General features: G+C 36.5%; 2 protein-coding genes across 2 annotated transcripts; both read right to left on the bottom strand.

The window, feature by feature from the left end:
- Positions 1-454: 454 nt before the first annotated feature.
- Positions 455-2,861, bottom strand: LOC588535. Its single transcript, XM_030981567.1, has 2 exons — positions 2,489-2,861; positions 455-1,465 (listed from the first exon to the last, which is right to left on the bottom strand). Exons 1-2 carry the CDS (start codon positions 2,746-2,748, stop codon positions 574-576), a joined length of 1,152 nt encoding a protein of 383 aa, XP_030837427.1. The 5' UTR covers positions 2,749-2,861; the 3' UTR covers positions 455-573.
- Positions 2,862-2,902: 41 nt separating this feature from the next.
- LOC115922810 lies at positions 2,903-4,112 on the bottom strand. The gene is made up of 2 exons (XM_030982513.1): positions 3,458-4,112; positions 2,903-3,393 (listed from the first exon to the last, which is right to left on the bottom strand). The coding sequence occupies exons 1-2, from the start codon at positions 4,110-4,112 to the stop codon at positions 2,903-2,905; spliced, it is 1,146 nt and encodes a 381-aa protein (XP_030838373.1).
- Positions 4,113-21,191: the final 17,079 nt, after the last annotated feature.

The following is a 21,191-nucleotide window of genomic DNA, read 5'->3' as shown; positions in this document are numbered from 1 at the left end:
AACATGGCCAGTGACATGGAACAATTAAATAAAGGTTACAAAGAGGTGATTAGAGTTTATTCAATGTACTGTAAGCAGTACACAGACCTGCACATCATATGCTGAATCATCATTAATGTGGGGGGTCCTATTAAAAGAACAGGTAATTTGAGAATAATGAAAGACTTCTTTCAACATTTCTGGTATTATACAAATAGTGAATGGCCATGAGAGCAACGGTACAAGATTTTATTAAGAGACGCTCTATCCAAAGAGGTGCACCCAAGTTGAATGGAGCATCTCTACGTGCATGTTCTGTAATATTAACATGACTTATTCACATAATTGCGACTTAATCAATATTTTCCTATTAACATTACTGTTTACTAGGTTAATGATATATGTTTGTTTTGCAAATGAGTATTATTTTTTTTAACTGTTTTGTATAAACGTTATAAACGATGTAAATATGTTCATGTTTATTCAGGGCCCCATGGAAGACCACTACTTGTTGGTGAATGGGCTACCCTGTCAAAAGATTAGAAATAAATAAATAAATAAATAAATTCATAACAGAAATTGTTTCGATCAAAGTTATTGAAAATACTCGTCCAGTGATGGAGGCTGCAGTTCAAAGTAGGAGGATGTATTGTTACCATAAATACATGTGTGGGCATTTGTCAGAATGGCCGACACCATGTACATCTTTGCACAAGAACTTAGCAGGATCTTTTGACTTTTTTTGAAGTCCGTGTATTTGAAGAAGTTGATTACATCCCCAAAGGACCACTCCACAGTAATTCTGACTTTGGACATAGCTCTGTTGAATGCTGCCTGTTCCGGTGTGATGTTTGCAGTAGGAAATGGGGCCTGCAGCTGGGGTCTGACGGGATAAGCAGGGTCCCCGTAGATGCACAACAAGTTACCCTCTGCATCATGGGATCCGCCTTCAAGCATGGTTAGAAGACCTGACTCCCGTAGAAGGTAGGCGTCATGTCGTCGTCCTTCCACAGGTCCGTAAAGGTTGGCTATCATTCCATTTGGAGAAGTGACGGACTGGTACTTAAGACTATGTACACGCTTGTGGCCATTGTAAGCCACCCGTTGGTGTTCCCCAGGTCGGCATATCGGACGAACGGTCCCATCTATGAACCCCCAACAGTTGTTTAGTGGTGCCCCTTTCTGGTGAATGACATCAGCGTAAATTCTCAGCTGCTGAGGGGCCAACCAATGCTGCTCCAATGTTGTCAGTCTGTGCTTGTGGGCATCAAAGATGAAGTTAGTCACCCAGTTGAAGGCTAAACAGAGCTGGGGCACTGGTCGTCGATAGTCTTTAACTAAATCTCCATATCGGCATGGATAGGCATAGCGTTGCAGACCTAAGCAGAGAGCCTCCAATCCATCCATTCTTGACCTGTTTGGCAAGGTGATTCTGTCTGGAACGCCTAAAGCATGTTTGAGCCGAAATATATCATCCTTTTTGAATCTGTTAAAAAAAACAAGAAATAAATCAGAACATTAATCAGTTTGAATTTAACATTTTTCTTTAGCTTAAGTGTTTGACAAACAGTGGTGCATATTATAGCAAAGGATATCATGCAAAGTGACTTAGCCGATTTGACAAACGTACCCCAAAATTGGCCTCCCTAAACTACTGTCGGGCCGAAGTGTCAGGCCGACCTGACCAGAGTCGACTTGAAAATATATAGGCCTTACTCTGCTGTACGTGTAAATGAAAAGTGTAATAATTTGTAAACTCAACATTTAGACTAGAGTCTACTCTAGATCTAGTCCACTCCAGCAAAGCATAGACTAGAGTCAATGCTAATGCGTATTGACCTCTAGCACTACAATACGTAGAGTCTATAGAGTCTACGTGTTAATAGGCAGCATATGCACACATGAATAGTCAATAGACTCATTATACACAAATGCACACAATCATGCCGATGTGGCTGATGTGGCTGATCGGCGAGTATGACAGTAAATTATTTTGTCTAACATCAGTGAGCTGAACAAAAATTGCATTTTAATACTGCTACTACTGTGCTAGATCTATAGACCTAGACCGAATTGTCTGTCTCTTTCATTCGTTAGCCTAGGATTTAGGAGCCGACCTTACCCAAATCAGAGGCTAACGAACGAGAGAGACAGAAAATTCGGTCTAGATCTAGACCTAGCTATAAATAATGGTGTCATCAAATTCAAATGTCAATTTTGTGTGCAATCAGTTGAGTTTTGTCCTTAGGCCTAGACTCTAACTGTTAGGCTATATTGAAATGTTGAGAATCAATAGCACAACTTTCAATACACAGCCAGGCCAAGATAGTAATGCAGCTATAGATCTAGATCTAGTCTAGTCTAGACCTAGGCCCCATATATTGAATACAAATTTTGAATAAAAATGTTATAGATCTACTAAGTTAGACTCTAGGTCTAACTTAGTATAGATCTATTAATAATTAATAGACAATAGGGTATAGGCCCTAGTAACTTTTAGAGTTCTAACCTGAAATAGCTTCTACACTCATCATCGTTGAAATCGTCTAACTCAAAGTGACCACCATCATGTTGGAAGTCAAGGTTGTTAGATGTGTTGATATCCATAAGAAGAATGAACTCTACATCATCTATAACGTCGAAAGCGTAGGCTGCCATAACTGCATCTTGCACTCGATGCAAATTCGCCATGTTTGAGGGAGAGCTAGAGCCTAGAGGGATATTCCCAAGCGTGATGACGTCAGCTACTCTGTAATTATACGTCCGCATTCACCGAAGAGCGAAACCGCCTATTGTAACCAGAGCGGTCTGTGTGCGCGGCCGTAAACCTGAGTGCTCTGCTTCCGCGAAGGTTCCTTATGTTGGTGAGCGAAAACTCGCTATTAGTGGTGTCGGCGGTTTCGGCGGGCAGGTCTCGGTAGGATCAGGTGAGTAGCTTGGTGGCGTCGGCGTAGTCGCTGCGTCGGTGGTGGGTCTTGTGTTCTTTCAGTCGGGTGTCGAAATCGCGGCCGGTTTCTCCAATGTAGACTTTGCCGCAGTCGCAGGGAATCTTGTAAACGCCTGGTTGTTTGTTGGATGGGTGCTTGTCCTTGTGAGAGTGAAGAGTGGAGTGAAGCTTGTGGCTGGATTGGTGTCTGATGAGGATGTTGGCTGAGGGGAGGATGCGTTGTAGTCGGTGTGATGTCTTGCCGATGTAGGGAAGTACGATGGTGGCGGTAGGCTTGGTATCAGGTTGGGTTCCGGTGGTGATGTTACTGGTCTTGTGGTAGGAAGTTCGGGTGTTGATTTTCCTTCTTGGGTACTGGTTGATGGAAGTGAGTGCGTGCGTGATGTGCTTGAGTTCTTGCTGGAGATGTGCTTTGTCACTGAGTTGGTGGGCTCGTCTGATGAGTGAGTTGGAGACTGATTGGTGGACTGATGGATGGTGGTGAGATCGGAAGTTGAGGTAGCGGTCTGTGTGGATTGGTTTCCGGTATACTTGGTGCGCGGGGAATCCTGATGGTGTCTAGGTGATGAGTACGTCTAGGAAAGGGATTGAGTTGTCGTGGTGAGTCGGTCTCCATGGTGAACTTAATGCTGGGATGTTGGTTGTTGATGTGGTCGAGGAACTGGTGGAGGTCTGGTGTGCTGTGTGGCCAGATGACGAAGGTGTCGTCGACGTAGCGTAGCCAGAGTGAAGGAGACTTGTCGGCGGACTTGAGTGCTTGGTGCTCAAGGTGTTCCATGAAGATGTTGGCGATGATTGGTGAGAGTGGAGATCCCATGGCTGCTCCTTGAAGTTGTTTGTAGAAGTTGCTGCGCCACTTGAAAGAGTTGGAGTGGAGGCAGGTGAGAAAGAGGTCGTGGATCTGGTCAGGTGTGAGCTTGGTCCTAGATTCGAGGTCTGGGTCTGAGATGAGGCGTTGTTTGATGATGTCGCATGCTTGGTCTACAGGAACGCTGGTGAATAGAGAGGTGACATCGAAGCTGACGAGTGTGTCGGATGGCTGGATCTTGGTTTTGGAGAGGATGTCGATGAAGTGCTTGGAGTTGGTGACGTGGTGCTGGGTTTGGCCTACGAGTGGTTGTAGAATGTTGGCGAGATGACGTGCAGTGTTGTAGCAGGATGATCCTCCACTTTCTCGCCTTTCCATTTCACTTCTATTTTCTATCCACTTTCCTTAGTCCTTCTAGGACTTTACACATGATGTACCGTAGACCTCTACCACGATTATATTGATATTGTATTAAATTTATAAAAATAAACACCAACATATAATAGGGAAGAAGCCTACCAGAGGCAATCTATTATAAGGTACCTATGAAATGAATGCCATTTTTCATAAGTTATTCCACTTTTTTAGCTATTGTATTGTGTTTCAAAAAAAAAATCAATATCGTGTAAGATGATATTAATGTTATTTTGATATTTTAAAGGGGAAAAAAGAATGTATAAATTTGCATGTACACATATATATATATATATATATATACTCGTCTATGCAAAAGGCAAGAAAATTACCAACAGCATAAAATAAAGTGGCAACCATGCATGGACAAACGAGCTCTCAAACACTATCCCTCGTTGGAATCTGACAGGCACCAAAGAGAAGAATACTAATGATAACAATCGGTAAGAAATATTAACCCAAAGCATAGCCTAACAAAAAAAAAAAAAAAAAAAAAAAAAAAAGAAAGAGGATACTATCTCTAAGTTATTCCTCCTTTCCAATAATCGCCGTCACGTTTTTTCTGATTAATAAAGCGTAAAACAGAGATGAGCACACACCCTTGGTATATATATAGAAAATACAATGCCGTGATGTAATATGAGCAGAAAAAGGATGGTATAGATATGCTATATTTTACATCTTTGTGTGCCTGACTAGAGAGCTAGACAGGACGAACCCGCCGGACCAGGTCACTCCCCGCCAAGATCCAAAGGCATCCCCTGGCCTGATTATGATCCCGCAGGGAGCCGCGAAGAGGAAAATCGCCGCACCCTATGTAGACATTAAGCCTCACACTCAGCGAACGACGGAGGATTCCTCAACCGTTGACACGGGAGGTTGTGCTTTCCAACCACCACCGGCCCCAGCCACCGGGCCACCCCGCCCGACCTCTAGAACAAGTGTGTGCCTTGTATTTCAGTGAGGGTAGTACGAATAGTGTAAGTGGTATCATGTGTGTATATAGCTTTTTCTTGTATAAAAGTAAAATGAAGAAAGCTTTAATATATAAACCAGAATGCGTGCCATCCATCCTTCACGCTAACATTTATACAAATTTCATTTACTCCAAAGAAAATTCTGTATTACTTTAAATCGTTTGCATGTTATATGATAATATGTGCTAGGAGTTTGACATTACTTTAGTAAAGCTATAATTCAATTATATAGGAAATAAGCGACAATAAGTCCATATAAACTATATCTATATGAATATAAGCGTATACTCGATTTCTTATATACCTTGCACGAAGCGAAAAACTTGTCAGATTTCGCCTCTTTCCTAATGATACAGGCAATTAAAAAAAACAAAAAAATAACAATAATAATACATATATATATATATATATATACGCAAGAGACAGTAAAGGCTAGATTATAAGTTATTTAATCATGAGAATACTTCTTAAAACTGTTGCCAAATAAAGGCAAAACACGATGTAATAAAATTGTAGAGGCGTTTTGGAATTTCGCGAAAAACTTTGTCATAATTATAGTGAAATTGCTAGAATTTGGACCGTATGTTCAGGAAGGTGTGTCGGTACGTAACCTCTAGCCCCCTAACCACATACCGTCTTACCTGCTGCTACTGTACATTGCAGCAGCTTTTCTCCCTAGGTCACTCTGGTACGGACCAAAGGCCGCCCGAGCTTCCTAGCTTACTAATAGGTAAGATTTGTAAAATCTAGGACAGTAACATGCTCAAAAGGTAGCTACAAATAAAATAAACCATTTTTCGAGTACAACTATCAAATTTACGTATGACATTTCCATTTGAAATCCGAGAATTTGGAAGTAGACTAAAAATGCTCTCCAAACTGTACTTATCATTTACTCAAATTTATAACTATATAGGTGAATTTTATTGGCCTAACCTTTACAGCTCATGAAATTGGCCAGTGGCCTTTACGTATTTTAATAGCGAAGAAATCCCGTCATTACACCGGAATATTTCTTTTAATGATAAAGGGCCTTCCCGTTTTAGAAAACGATTTCTGGCCACATTGTGCTTTGTACAATATAATAAGTAATGTTCAGTATTTTCAGTTTGATTGCAAACATCGCATAACCCGTTGGGATGCTTTCTAATATCTAACAAAAATTTTGCTAAGCATATCACTCCAGTGCGTAGTCTGTGTATAATAATTTCCTCTCTTCTTGAATTTACATCAAGTTTCGGAATAACATATACGGGGTCGACTATAGGATAAATGTGTTTTGTTTTGTTTGATGTACTAGCCCTATTATCCCACATTGTACGGGAAATGCGTAACAAATCTTTAGAAGCTTCTTCTACGTTAGGTTTTACCGTAACTTCTACTTCGTCACTTGTTAGTGCCATTTTAGCTAGTTGATCTGCTACCTCGTTTCCATGGATACCACAATGAGCTGGTATCCATGCGAAAGTAACGTTAATTCCTGAGTATAATAGGTTTTTGTATTTGGTGAAAATTTCATAAATCAGAGGCGAGTTGATATGTTTACGGTTCTTTAATAAGAAAAGTGTACTCAACGAGTCCGATAATATAACTGCTTGAATAGGTTGGTATTCTTCAAGCCAAGTTAATGCCAGAATAATGGCGGTCTGTTCTGATCTACAGACTGATATATTTGATATTCTTTTGGTTTCGCTGTATTTTAACTGCGGAACATAAAAAGAGGCTCCAGTTCGAAGTGAGTTGGGGTCTTCTGATCCATCAGTATAAACTCTTAAAGAGTTAGTATAGGTCCTGTTTATAGTTTCTAAAGCTGCTTGCTTTATAGAAAATGGGTTGTCCTTTTTAGATATAGATTCATGAATATCAAAATTAATTACAGGTAGGGGGAAGTACCATATGGGCTGATCTGGGGTGATACTATGCTCGATATCCGGGTTGTAATCTAAAGTGACAACCGGTAACGGTGGATGTTTAAAATGACGTAACTGATATTGCCAGCAATCTGCGAATATGTCCTTAGTAGGATGAGAATTGCTGGCACTTATTATTTTCAATTTATATAGATGAGACAAATGTATACGACGAATATCCAAAGGCATTTCACCACATTCAATTTGAAGGCTCTCTAAGGTAGTAAAGGGAAGTGTCCCTGTGATTACTCTCAAAGTTATATACTGTAGAGAATTTAATTTGTTTATTACCGACGGGCTGGCTGCGTTGTAGAATTGACAAGCGTAATCTATTACTGATCTGATAATTGCTTTATAAATTATCAGTAGAGTCTTTGTATCCGCTCCCCAATTTGTTCCAGTGATGCATCGGATAATATTAAGACGTTTTTTACATTTTAATATAACTGTATCTATATGGGCTTTCCATATGTATTTACTATCGAGAATTACCCCCAGGAATTCGTATTCTGGCGTAACTTCTACGATAGTGTCATTAATATATAGTTTCACAGATTTCTCCTTTCTGCAACGAGTAAAAATTATAGCTTTTGATTTAGTAGCTGACAGTTTGAGATGGTTATTTTGTACCCAAGAAGAGATGGAGTGTAAATCTTCTTGCATCTTTTTCTCCGCTAAACATAGATGTTTGCATGAGTACCATATTTCTATGTCATCTGCAAAAATTGATATCTTACAGTTGTTACAGTTTTCTATCAAGTCGTTAATATATAATTTGAAAAGAATTGGGCTGATTACACTGCCTTGGGGGAGGCCAATTTTAACATGATTTACATTGGATAATGTATTATTAATTTTGACTTGAAAAGTCCGGTTTTTCAAGAAACATCTAATCCATTGTAATATGGAACCAGAGAAACCGTAGTTTACTAATTTGTTCATTAGAATATCACTACGTACGCTATCGAACGCCTTTTCTATATCTAAGAAAGTAGCCAAAACGTAATTGTTGCCAACTATGGCTTTATATATATCCGTATCTAATATTGCTATATTATCTACTACACTTCTTTTTTCTGTGAAACTGGATTGAAGGGGGGGGGGGGATATAATATTGTATTTATTACAGTGCCATGAGAGTCTTTTGGATATAATTCTCTCCATGATTTTACCTATTACCGAAGTTAAGGAGACTGGTCTATATGAAGATAGTTCCGCTTGGGTTTTACTTGGTTTTAGTATAGGGATAACGTGAGATTCTTTCCATTGTAACGGAATATTGGATGGGTCGGTCCAAATCCTGTTTAAAATAAAAACTAAAATATTTATACAATTTTAGGGCAGTTTGGTTATAAATGATGAATTAATCCCATCCGGGCCTGAGCTGGTATTAGGAGTTATGTTTATTGTTTCGTTAAGTTCATCAACGGTAATGGCTTCATTTAGAACTTCAGAATTATCATCATTATTTATTGGTGTGACCCTGGGCTGAGTATCGTATTGATAAACCAACTTTGTTTGAATATCAGAGTAGTATTCTGCAAATCTTTTAGCTTTTTCAGAATCGTCGTTGATAACTTTCCCATTTGAAGATATTTTATATTGAATAGAGTTAGATTGGGGGTTAGTTATGGATTTAACCTTTTTCCAGATTTTTGTAAGAGGAGTAAATCTATTAAGGGTTGAACAAAAAAATTCCCAGTATTCTTTTTTTGCTCTTCTGATACATAACTGGGCCTCCGCTTTTTTCTTTTTGAACTCCAGTAAATCCTCCATTTTCAACGACTTTCTAAAGATTCTATTCGCTTTGTTTCTCTTTTTGACAGCTACGGAGCACAATTTACTCCACCAAGGGATTGGAGTTTTACATGTGTTATGCTTTTTAGGTGGAATCGCTGCGTTAGCAGCGTCTATTATTTTTGCCATGAAATTATCGTAAAGTGTTTGCGTATTTTCATCATAAACATCTTCTAATTTCATATTTTGTAAAATTCCTTTATATAAATCCCAGTCAGCCTTATGAATCGCTAATTGAGAGTTAGGGGTGATATGGGTGGCAATCATAGTGTTAGGAGGACTGATCTGAATTTTTATTTCAATTAAAAAATGGTCGCTACCGAGGGTAGTGTTGCATACCGCCCATGAGCATTTTGATGCCAGTGACGGAGTTGACAGTGTGAGGTCTAGGCACTAGAGGGCGCCATTTCCTAGATCTATGCGTGTCGGTGAGCCGTCATTTAAAAGATAAAGGTTATTATTGAGTATAAAATGCTCTACATTTTTACCATTTCTGTTTATATTCTTACTACCCCATAGTGGGTTGTGACTGTTAAAGTCCCCGCAAAAAATCATGTTTTTATTACACTTCTTTATTATGGATTTGAGTAAATCAAGCTCTATTAGGTATGGGTTATAAAAATTTATTATATCACATTCGAAATTATTAAAAGTAATGACTATTTTAAGGTATTCCTCATTTGCGGGCGTAGGTATAATATTATATGAGATTTTATCTCTAATATATATGGCACATCCCCCTCCTTTTTTGAGTGATCTACTCTTAAAAATTGCTGTAAAATTAGGGATTTCAAATGATTTATGGTTCGTGTTATTTAACCATGTTTCTTGAATGCATATTATATCTGGTGGCTTTGGGGAAGTAGATATATATCGTAAAAGTTCGTCACCATGGCAGCGGAGGCCCTGGGCGTTCCACTGCCATAATACAATTGGATCATGTGTCCTTATTTAGCATATCGTGGATAAATTCTGCCTTCGCTTTGAACCCAAAGCATTTGTTGGCAGCTTCCACCACGAGTTTCATTCTATTGCTTTTGTATTATTTCCTTCTAGATTGTTTATAACAAAAACTAAAAAAAAACAATTAGTTCGTTAATATTTTGAGCCGGCTCCGACTCGGTGTGTTTCTTTTCCACTTCTTTTGTTATATGCACTTTACGGATAGACGTTTCTTTGCTTGTGATAGTTTCGGTCGGTGGAATACTGGGTAAGGTGGCTATGGGGATGGGGATATCGGGGATAACGAAGACCTCTGGTTGGTTAGTTGACGGAATGTTTTGTTTAATAACGTGAATTTTACTTCCGTTTGGTTGATCATTACTTTGGGCCTTTTTGTTGGTTGCCTCAGCATATGATTTTTTTTTTCTTGCTTCGACGAAGGTTATTTTTTCTGTGAATTGGACGGATTGAATTTGTTTTGCGCTTTTATATAGGGGGCAGCCCTGGTATGCTGCGCTATGCTTTCCATTGCATCTGAAACACGATGGACTATCGACAGAGGGACATTTATCGGTGGTGTGGCTGTCTCCACATCTTACACATCTTAGACTAAATTTGCAGTTTTCCTGTATGTGCCCAAAACCTTGGCATTTATTGCACCTTCGAACGGGGGGGTACATATATGGATACTTTATTTTAACATGTATCCTATGGAAACCTGTGCAGGGAGATGGTCTGAATTAAACGATAGACAGAAAGCAGTAGTGCCTGTCAGATTACCTTTGATTCTCTTCATTATCCGGCGCACATGAACTACGCCTTGGGTTTTCAATTCATTTAAAAGCTCGTCATCCGTGACGTCGAGTGGGATCCCCACTATTGCCCCCTTTGTTTTGGGGAAGGGGACCCACTCTGACGTCTTTTTTTGCATGGAAGCCACTTCGGACATATTCCTTAGAGAGTTAGCTTGCCTTGTGTTGGTACATTCAATTAGAAGGCTTCTTCCCTTCTTTGTTATTGATATTGGCTTTCCTATACCGTTGTGGATATCGCGGGTGATATGGATTGGGTTTACCTTCGTAAGAGATTTTTCTATGTCAGTTGGGGTAATTAGTATTTTCTGGTTGGGTTCTTCCTGGGTAAAAGTGCTGTTTAACCTTGGTCTTTTCTTTACGTTTTTTTTCCTACTGTTATAAAAATCCTCTATCATGTCTTCAACTTCACTTGAGGCTTCCGCCATGATTATGATGGAAAATAGGTGGAAAATAGATGTTAACTCCCAATGTACACCTACCTCTTATTGATGATGTTGGTCCCTTGAAATCCCTGTGAATCCCTGCGAAATGGATATATCACCAAAATAAATCCAATGAGCAAAAAATAAGTCCAAAATATATCCAAAATAAATCCAATGGACGCTATATGAAACAATTGACCTAAAGTATTATCGCCAAAAAGGCGCCGTCGTTGTCGCTGTCGCCGCTAGCCGCTAGCCGCTCCAGCAATCACCGAGAATCGAGAATTCAACGATGAACGATGAACATCGGCTCGGCAACGCCATCCATATATACGGCATTGTTGCGTACGTGGGAGGAGACAATGCCGGGTCGTCCGCCCCATGACTGCATGCCAGTTTGTGTTTGTTTTAAGAAACTGTTCTCCTGTCTATTCCATCCATACATGCTCTTATTCCACCACCCCCTTCTTGTTGTGTTTAGTTTATAATTACAATTATCTTTTGAATGTCCACTACCTTGATAATTTTGACAACGGCGTATCAGGGTTTCGTAAATGGATACCCACGTTTGCCCCCTTTGTTTTGTTTTAAAGGGACCTACCCCGTCGTTTTGGTTTGAATGGACGCCAATTCATCTACATTTCGCAGTGAATTTGCATGTCTTAGACTAGAAGTGTTCTTCCCTTCTGTGTAATATATTTCGGCTTTCCTATGGCATTATGGTGGTCTCCTGTTACGTGAAATAGGGTTTGTTTTAGTAAGTGATTTAGTGCTGTCAATTGGGGTTATTATAATCTGATATGTTGTAACTACTTCCTTTGGGTAAAGTACTATTTAGTCTTTGATGACGTTTTTCCTACAGATATAATATACTCCGCTTCGGAGGTGGCTCCAGCCATGGTGCTAGTCGGTGAAAGGTGCAACTCCCAATTTTTACATACCTTTGAAATGTTGCCTTGTTGCTCTATAAAAGCCGAAAAGCAGATATTGATGGTCTGTGATTTCGCGTTGTCGATAGGGGTTATTAGAATTTGATACTTCTGAGCTCCTTCGTCTTGGGTGAAAGTACTATTCAGATTTTGTTTTAGAAGGATATAATCCCCATTGTGAGCACCATTTAGAAAGTTGGTTAATTGCTCTTTGTATTCTTTTCTCTGCATATTGTAAGTATGGGCGGGTGTACCACACCGTAAGGTCATCAGCAAATAATGATATTTTGACTGAGAGGGTCTTTAAGGTCGATGTCGTTAAGCATGATGTTAAATAAAAAGGGACTTATACTACTGCCTTGTGGTATGCCGTTTTGGATTGTATAAGGGTCCGAATATGTACCATCGATTCTGACGATGCAGTGTCGACTTTCTAAAACAGCTCGGGTCCATTTTAGAATGTTTCTCCTTAATCCAATCTTGAATAGTTTATAAATTAAACCTTTTTTCCATAATAGATCATATGCTTTTTCCGGGTCCAAGAAAACCGTGGTGTAAAATCTTTATGTATGTCGGTTTCTAATCTGAGAAGTTGGTCTTTTGTGCTTCTGTTTTTCTGAATCCTTATTAGAATGGAGTTAAAATGTTTTCCTTGTCAAAGTATCACGTTATTCTCTTTTTAATCATTTTTTCCATTATCTTACATATTATCGATGTTAATGATATGGGCCGATGTGATGAGGGATCTGTTGGATCTTTACATTTTGGGGGATATGGACCTGTATAGTAAAATACCATTGTTCAGGGAAAGTTCCCCGTTCCGATATAAAGTTGTAAAGCTCAAGAAGTAGGTCTTTTGCAACCTCTGGTAGATTTTGTATCACTATCATTTTAATTCCATCCTTGCCCGGGGCAATATTTTTCATTTAATTTATGGCTGATATAAGTTCCTGTTTGGTGAAACTTTCATTGATTAAGTTGATGTAAAAATTTGGGGCCCGAAATTCTTGATTTCTTTATCAATCATTTAATTCTCATAGAGCAGTCTGTTCTCCTTTTCTTGACCATTTAGTCTATTATCTATGGACTGGAAATGTTTTGCTATGAGATTAGCTTTATCTATTGGATTGTTTAGAAAAGTTTGAAAATTTGTATACATTTTGACCCGATTTATTAATGTCTTTAACCTGTTTCCACACGTTTTCTATTTGGAATGTCCTATTTGGGGAACGTATTTGCGCATATATGTTCTTTTGGCGTTTCTAATTATTTTGTGTGCAAGGGTGTTTTTTTTTTGAATTATATTAACTCCTGTAGGATAAGATTTCTATTGAGTCTGTCTTTAGCTATATTTCTTTCTTTTATAGCTCGATCACGTTCTTCTGACCACCACTGTATTGGATCTAGATGTGTTTTTTCTTATGTGTTTTGAGCATGGTTTTGTCTGCAGTTTTTCTGATACTGTCTATTAATATATTATATTGTTATTAATTGAATATTGCCACTATTTATATTGATTGGATGGATTTCAGACGATATATAATTCTTATATGTATCCTAATTGACATTTTTTCAAGGACCACGTTTTTTTTGAGTTATGACATTTGGTGTTATTTGTTTTATTTGTATTGATATAAATATTTATTTGTATTACATAGTGGTCACTGCCGAATAAAACAGGCAGTACGTGCCAATCTATTTTTTATGCCAAAGTTTTTGAAGCAAGATACAAATCTAAATTCGAATGTTTACCTGTATGTGGGTTGATTCTAGTTGCAGTTACATCATTTAGAAGTATCTATGAAGTTTATAATTTTGTTGCCATTATAATCTTTTTTTGTACTGCCCCATATATCACTATGGCTATTAAAGTCCCCTACTAGTATGCCATTTCTTGGCCATTTTCTAGTAACTTATTATATTCATTTGTTTGCATGAGTTGTAATAATTAATCAGGGTGAGGATCTGATTATTTACAATAATATCTATTTTCTGGTATTCTTCTTCTATGGGGGTGTCTAAATTTCTAAAATTGAAACTGTTGTTGATATAAATAGCGAGTCCCCCTCTTTGTTCGAATCCCCTGTTGTTTATGATGTGTGTGTAGTTTGGAATATTGAATACATTATAGTCATGAAAAAAGGTTTCCTGGACGCAGACTATATCGGGCCTGGTGGTAAATTGGTTCTTTTTAAATATTGAATTATAGAAATCCGGTCCGTGAGCACATTGAACTATGATGATAGGCTTGGGGGACCTATATTGGTTGCTTCTTGTTCGTTATTAATTGAAGCGTTGATGTAAGTTCTCTGGCCCTATATTGTGAACATTGAGGCAGTGCTTGGCTGCGACAACTACCAGACGTATCTTATTTGAGTGGGAGGTCTCTTTGTCGAGGTTATTATTATAAAGACGACGACGAAAGAAAGTCGGTAGGGTTCAATTGAATAGGCTGATTCTCGGTTTTGTTTGGCTGGAATTGTTGGACTTTCTCTGCTGGTACAGGAATTTTGGATTGAGTAGGAGTTGGTTTGAAGTTATGTTGGGGGAAATTGGTCTTGGGTTGTTGGTCTTTAGTGTTTGCTGGGGTTGTTCGAATGTAGTGTCATTGTGTTTGGGTTGACTAGATACTTGGGTGTAGTGTTGCTTGATTGGCTGTGCCTGTACATGGACCGGTTGTCTTTTGTATTCTTTAGCGGCCTGAGCATATGTGAGTTGCTTCTTTTTTTGGTATTATTTGGATGCTCTGGGCTGTTTTATAAAACTTGCATCCTTTGTAAGCGGCCGAGTGATTCTCATTGAATCTAAAACATTTAGGTTATTCTTTTTTTGTGCAGTCATCAAATGCATGTTTATCTCCGCATCTTACACATCTTATTTCTTTCTTACAATACTTCTGGACATGTCCAAATAGTTGACATTTGTGGCAGCGTACCACTGGTGGGTTATATGCATCGACTGTATACAATTCGTATAGGTAATCTACTTTGGTTGGTCTGCTTTCGGTATTAAATGTTAGCAGAATTGAAGAGGTGGGGGGTAACATTCCATTTGTTCTTTTGAGAAATCTTTTGACATAGCACACCTGTTGTTCTTTGAGAAGGTGATACAGGTCTTCTTCGGGTATTGCTTCGTCTACATTGTGGAAAACACCCTTGCATGTTTTTGTTTTTTCTGGTATGTAGTACAAGTTACAGGGAGTTTCACTAATTCAGTGATTTTTAGAGCCTTAGTCATTTGGTCTTTGTTGGAACATGTAATTAAAATGGTACCATTTACTTTTTTTATTTCTTGATTTCTCCGATTGCTTTATTTACTTCTTCGACTATTTTAAATGGGTTGAGTTGAGAAATATGTTTTCCCTCCTCTGTCGCTTTGTCAGCGACCATGTAATTGGCTTCTTCTTTATTTTGGTTTTGTGTCTCTGTTGGGCTACTCGCGGCTCTTCGCCGATTTTGTTGATTTTCTATCTACTTTATTCCAATCATCTCTAGTATCTATGGATTCTTCCTCCCTCTCCTAATAAAAAAAAACCCCGACCCTTGTCGATGATCGCCTGGTCATAGGCTTCTTCCCCGGAAGAATAGGGTCGTCCATTGTATTCGATGATAAGCCTTTACGACTTGATACGCTTAATCTACGTGTAATGGGATCATACACTCACACGCACGCATACACACACACAAAACGAAAAATGTATAAATATATACGTACGCCTACCTTATCTCCTTTACATCCAAAATAACACTATCCAAATTGAAAATTACAATTACTATCCAATCATCGATGTAAAAAGAGACTTATCACTAAAAATCCAAGCACATTCGGTAAAAATTTACTGAAAACAATCAGAAAAACGCGGCCAAAAAACGCAGCGACCAAACGCTGTAATTATTGTTTGTGTTCTTACCTATTGTAGGGGTATATCAAAATCGATATGATTTATTTTGGTTGCTTTGTTTGTAAGTTGGTCAACTATATCGTTCCCGTGTAAGCCGATGTGGGATGGTATTCTTTCGAAATAAACATATATTCTTTTTCTTTCTAGATGTTTGAGTATGTATACAATTTCTAGAACAAGACTTCGTTCATAGTTAAAACTAATAATGGATTGTAGGGCCGATAATGAGTCAGACAAAATGACTACGTTTAAAAGATATAAGATTGTCCAGCCATTCTAAGGCTAATATTATTGCTGATAGCTCTGCCCTAGCTATGCTTACTGTTGATATTTTAGCACATCGTTTAATGTTTAATTCTGGAATATAAAATGCGGCTCATGTGCTATCGTTACTTTTTTGGATACATCGGTTTACACTTAAAGGTGATCTGCGTATGTAGTAGATATAACCTCTAAGTGATAATCCTTTAAATCGAGTCGATAGCTATTTTATTAATTCATTTTATTTTGAATTAAAAAAGATACGCACGAGGTTGGAAGGTGCCGAAACGGGTAATTTGATCCACAGATTTTCCTTTAATAAATGTTTATGGTTATAAAGATAGATAGTCGAATTTATTTCATTCATCACAAACAAACGTTTGAATTTGAAATTTTGAAATTTATTTGATTTCCAGGTACATGTATAAACAAAATAGGAATGACAACACAGAGCATATAACATTAAGAGTAACAAGACAGTGAAAAAGCCACCTGAGGATTACCTAAAAGAATTTCCATTCTGTCAAGAGGTTCTCCACATCCACTGGTGTTACATATAAATAGAAGTAACGGTAAAATAACATAACATAATTCAAGTTCATCCATCAAGCATAATAACTAATAGAATGATTGCATGTATGTTGAACTTTGTGGCATGAAGAAAATAGCAATCATGTACGGCATGTAACTGTAAAATAAAATAACATAATTCAAGTTCATTCATCAAGCATAATAACTAATAAAATAACATATATTGTCGCATAGATATAAAGTCAAAATAACATACATTACAAAGATAATCATACACAAAAATATACATAATGAAGGTATTCTGGACATAATATAGGGAATAGTGAGTATTTAAGAGAACGAGGAGACAGTTTAAATAGAAAGGAAATGCCCTTTTATTGCTGCCACCTACACAAAACTGAACATTTGAAACTAGGTATAACAAGACCAGATTGAAGATTTACAGAATAAGTATAAGCATAGATATTCAAAAGATTAACAACAAAAACAAGAAAATTTTTTGTTTCTTACATTAACAAAGACAAAAAAAGGCCCTTCTCAAGTTTACCATTGGCATTGTTCAAATTGCCAACATGTTGCTAATATGAATATCATAACAACAATTCAGGGGCAGTTCCCCGCATTAACATTTAAACACAAAAGTACAAAAGTATACAAAACACACATCAACATAGAACGAACGAACAAACAAAAGTAATAGGTTATATGAATCAATATGACCTAAAGTATAATCGCCAGCCGCCGAAAATACGCCGTCTTTGCACGCAAGTAAAGTTTCAAAACTAACCATTAATAAGAAGCCTCTCCATGTGATTAGTAGATCTAGGCATAGCCATAAATGGCAATGATTCTCCCTCTGCGATGAGTTCAGCCAAATATGCGGTGGTTGGCCCCCTCTCACTAATTCGGTGATTTGCGATTTGAGAGAGCGTTTGAGAGAGGTCGCTGCGTTTTTTTAATGAGTTTTTTTTTTTTTTTTTTTTACCGAATTCGCTTGTATTTAGATCTGCCAACTTAATCCAGTTAAAATGGTTGAAGAAGTCAATAAAGCAATAGGGGTCATTTTTTGTATTGCAGCCTGGGTTGTTAATATTTTTAACTCGTTTCCAACTTTACCTATTTGGGATAGCGTATTTAGGGTGGTGCAGTACTCGAGAATTTATGTTCTTTTGGCGTTTTTAGTGTTTTTGTGCAAAGGCTTTTTTATTTTTGTATTCGATTACATCCAGTAAGTAAAGTTTTCTATTTTTTTTTATTTTTTAGCTCTATTTATTTGTTTTAAAGCTTTTTCTTCTGACTAACACGGTATTGGATTTAGACGTGGTTTTTTCCTTTTTTGTATTGAGCATGGTATTGTCTGCAGCTTTTCTAATTAGAATATATATAGTATTGTCAATTCAATTCAATTCAAAAGACTTTATTTCCGTTAAAAAACATACAAATATATACATGTGATAAAGTACAGACAGTTTAAAATATACAAATCATGAGCATTAAATTAAATTAATTTAAACAAACTGTGAAAATGAGTAAAAGGAAAAGGGAAAACCTGTAGGAAGCTTATGTTAGCTTGTTGTTTCAGGCGTCCAAATGAATAAAATAATTACACAGATATAATAACATAATAATGAGTATTACGCATGTATTTGTTCTACCCCCCTCCCTCCCTCCCTCCCACCCCCCCCCCCCACCATCTCCCCCTCCCCCTTCTTTCTCTCTTATGGTAATTTACAAATTATATATTATTTTAAAATAGGTGTTATACTAAAACAAATTATAGGGATAATAGATATATTTTAAGATTTTTCTTGAATGAGTTTAAGTAAACATATTGAGTGAGAGAGGATAGAAGAGAATTCCATACTATGGGCCCTGTATACCTTACCGATTGTTGCATGTACTGTTTATCAATATTCCAAATGTGTAACTTTAGACTATTTCGAGTATTATATTTATGAATTTTAGAGTTAGTTTGGAACATAGTGGCAACAGATGATGGTGCATTACCTTTAATACATTTGAATACAAACACAGCATTTTATTTATTTAGGCTATAAATATTGAGGGTATTTAACTGTCTAAATAAAGGAATGGGCCAAATAATGAGAGTTTGTACAATATCGTAGACAACGCTTCTGAAGTAAAAATAAGGGTTTCAACTTAGAATGACTTGTATTTGCCCACACGATGTTACCATATGACAAATAAGAGAGAATAAGTGAATTATAAATCATAAACAATACATTTCCTGGTAAATAATACTTCAGCTTTGACAATAATCCTGTAGTTTTACTAATCTTTGTAGAGATCATGGCAATATGGGATTTCCAAGACAATGTTTCATCTATGAGAATAACTAAAAATTGAATATTTGAGACTTTTTCAATAATTGTTTGATCAATATATAATGGTGGGACTTGATTTTTCAATTCTTTTTTGTTGCACTGAGCTGTTCTAAAAAGAATACATTTGGTTTTGTCTAAATTAAGCGATAATTTATTTACCTTTAACCACAGAGATACATTCTTCATGTGTTCATTAAACTGGTCTATCAGTGAGTATAAGTTATTATGGCTTAAGAACAAAGAAGTGTCATCAGCAAATTGTACAAATTTTAAGGAATGAGAGGAGTTGCATATGTCATTTATATATAAAAGGAAAAATAGGGGGCCTAAATTTGACCCTTGAGGAATTCCAGATTTAATCAGTAATTTGGTAGAACTATATCCATTATATTCAGTAAATTGGTACCTTTGTGAAAAATAACTCTTAAACCAATTCAATGCAATACCTCTGATTCCATAATTAACTAATTTCTTAAAGAGAATGGAAAAATCAATGGTATCAAACGCCTTACTCAGGTCCATAAAGACACCAAATATAAACTGTTTTGAATACAAGGCATTAACAATGATATCATGAACAGATATTAAAGCATGGTCAGTAGAGTAACGGGTTCGAAATCCAAATTGATTATCATGTAATATATGGTGTTTAGATACAAAATTGTATATACGATCATAGACTAATCTCTCCATGATTTTTGAGAAGCATGTCAGAAGTGATATAGGACGATAATTACCAATAGTGTGCTTATCCCCCTTTTTAAAGATTGGGATAACTTTGGATACTTTTAGTTGTGAGGGTACTATTCCCATTTGAAGGGAGAGATTAAAAACATAAGCTAAAGGTTTTGTAATAACATATCTGACATACTTAACAATATCTGGACTAATATCATCCCATCCACACGACTTTCCATTTTTAAATGAGTACATTATTTTCAAAATTTCGTCTTCATTAATAGGTTTCAGAAATAAACTTTCCTTTATCGGAGGTATCATAAAAGAGGAGAAATTTAAATCTTTACAAGTAGTTGCATCAATGGAAGAAGCTAGTTTTGGTCCAATTTTGTTAAAATAATCGTTAAAAACACCGGATATCAATTGCGGATCATTTAGTGTTCTTCCTTCGTGTATAAAGTGTTGTGGTAAGATGGGTTTTCTTTTATTTAAATATACTATTAATCAATCGCCATGTTTTCTTGAGGTCAGTTCTACAATCATTAAACCTTTGATAAAAATACATTTTTTGCCTTTCTCAATTCAGATGACACTTTGTTTCTAATCTTCTTATATTTTTCTTCATTTTCATATGTAGGATTACAACAAAACCTTTTATAAAGTTTGTTCTTCAATCTTATTTTTGTCAACAAGTTTAATGATACCCATAACTTTTTGTTTTTATTTTTCTTATTACTCCTAACAAAAGTGAAAGATTCATTATAATGCCTTTGAAAGTTGGAGAAAAAAAAATCATAGGCAACATTGGGATCTTTACTTCTATAAACATCTGTCCATTCTTCAGAAGATAACTTGCAGAAAAATGACTTCTTTGTGTTATCATTGATTTGTCTTTAATTTGATTTGTCTTTTATTGTCTATAAGTGATGCAGTAGTTTTTGTAAGTCTGGTTGGTTTGTTGATCATAGGTGTTAAACCATTAGCATATACGTTGTTCAAAAAAGTATTAATCCTTGTATTACTTTTTATTTATTTATTTATTTATTTATTTCACATCTTTAAAAAGGGTAGCCCGATCAGCATGAGCTGGTTTTCATCAGGGCCCTTTACAACATACATGGTTCAATAATAATGTCAATCAAAACAACAATAAATGCACATTATAATATGAGAGATAATTCGGACATGCAATAAAAAGGCGATACAGTACATTTCATAGTATACGAAGTTCAAATTAAGATAAGGTATGCTATAGATATTAATAAAATTGTTGCGAATATTTCAATGTTAAAAAAAGTTTACCGTCACCATTGAGTAATTATAAAATGTATACAATTAAATACTTTCCCAGTTTATAATTAAAACTATTGTAAACAAACAACAACAAAAACCCACAATTAAAATATATATATATATACATGTAGTTGACATTTGTACGCAATAACACATAGTATTAGGTTAAAGTTAAAACAAAGTATGGTATAAATATCAAAACAAATTATGCAATATATTTCAATGTTAAAAAAGTTTGCCGT

The sequence above is a fragment of the Strongylocentrotus purpuratus genome, unplaced genomic scaffold (assembly GCF_000002235.5).
Source record: "Strongylocentrotus purpuratus isolate Spur 01 unplaced genomic scaffold, Spur_5.0 spur5_scaffold_12, whole genome shotgun sequence".
Lineage (NCBI taxonomy): Eukaryota > Metazoa > Echinodermata > Echinoidea > Camarodonta > Strongylocentrotidae > Strongylocentrotus > Strongylocentrotus purpuratus.
Note: the sequence above shows the minus strand (reverse complement) of the source record. Positions and strands in the feature narration are given on the sequence as shown.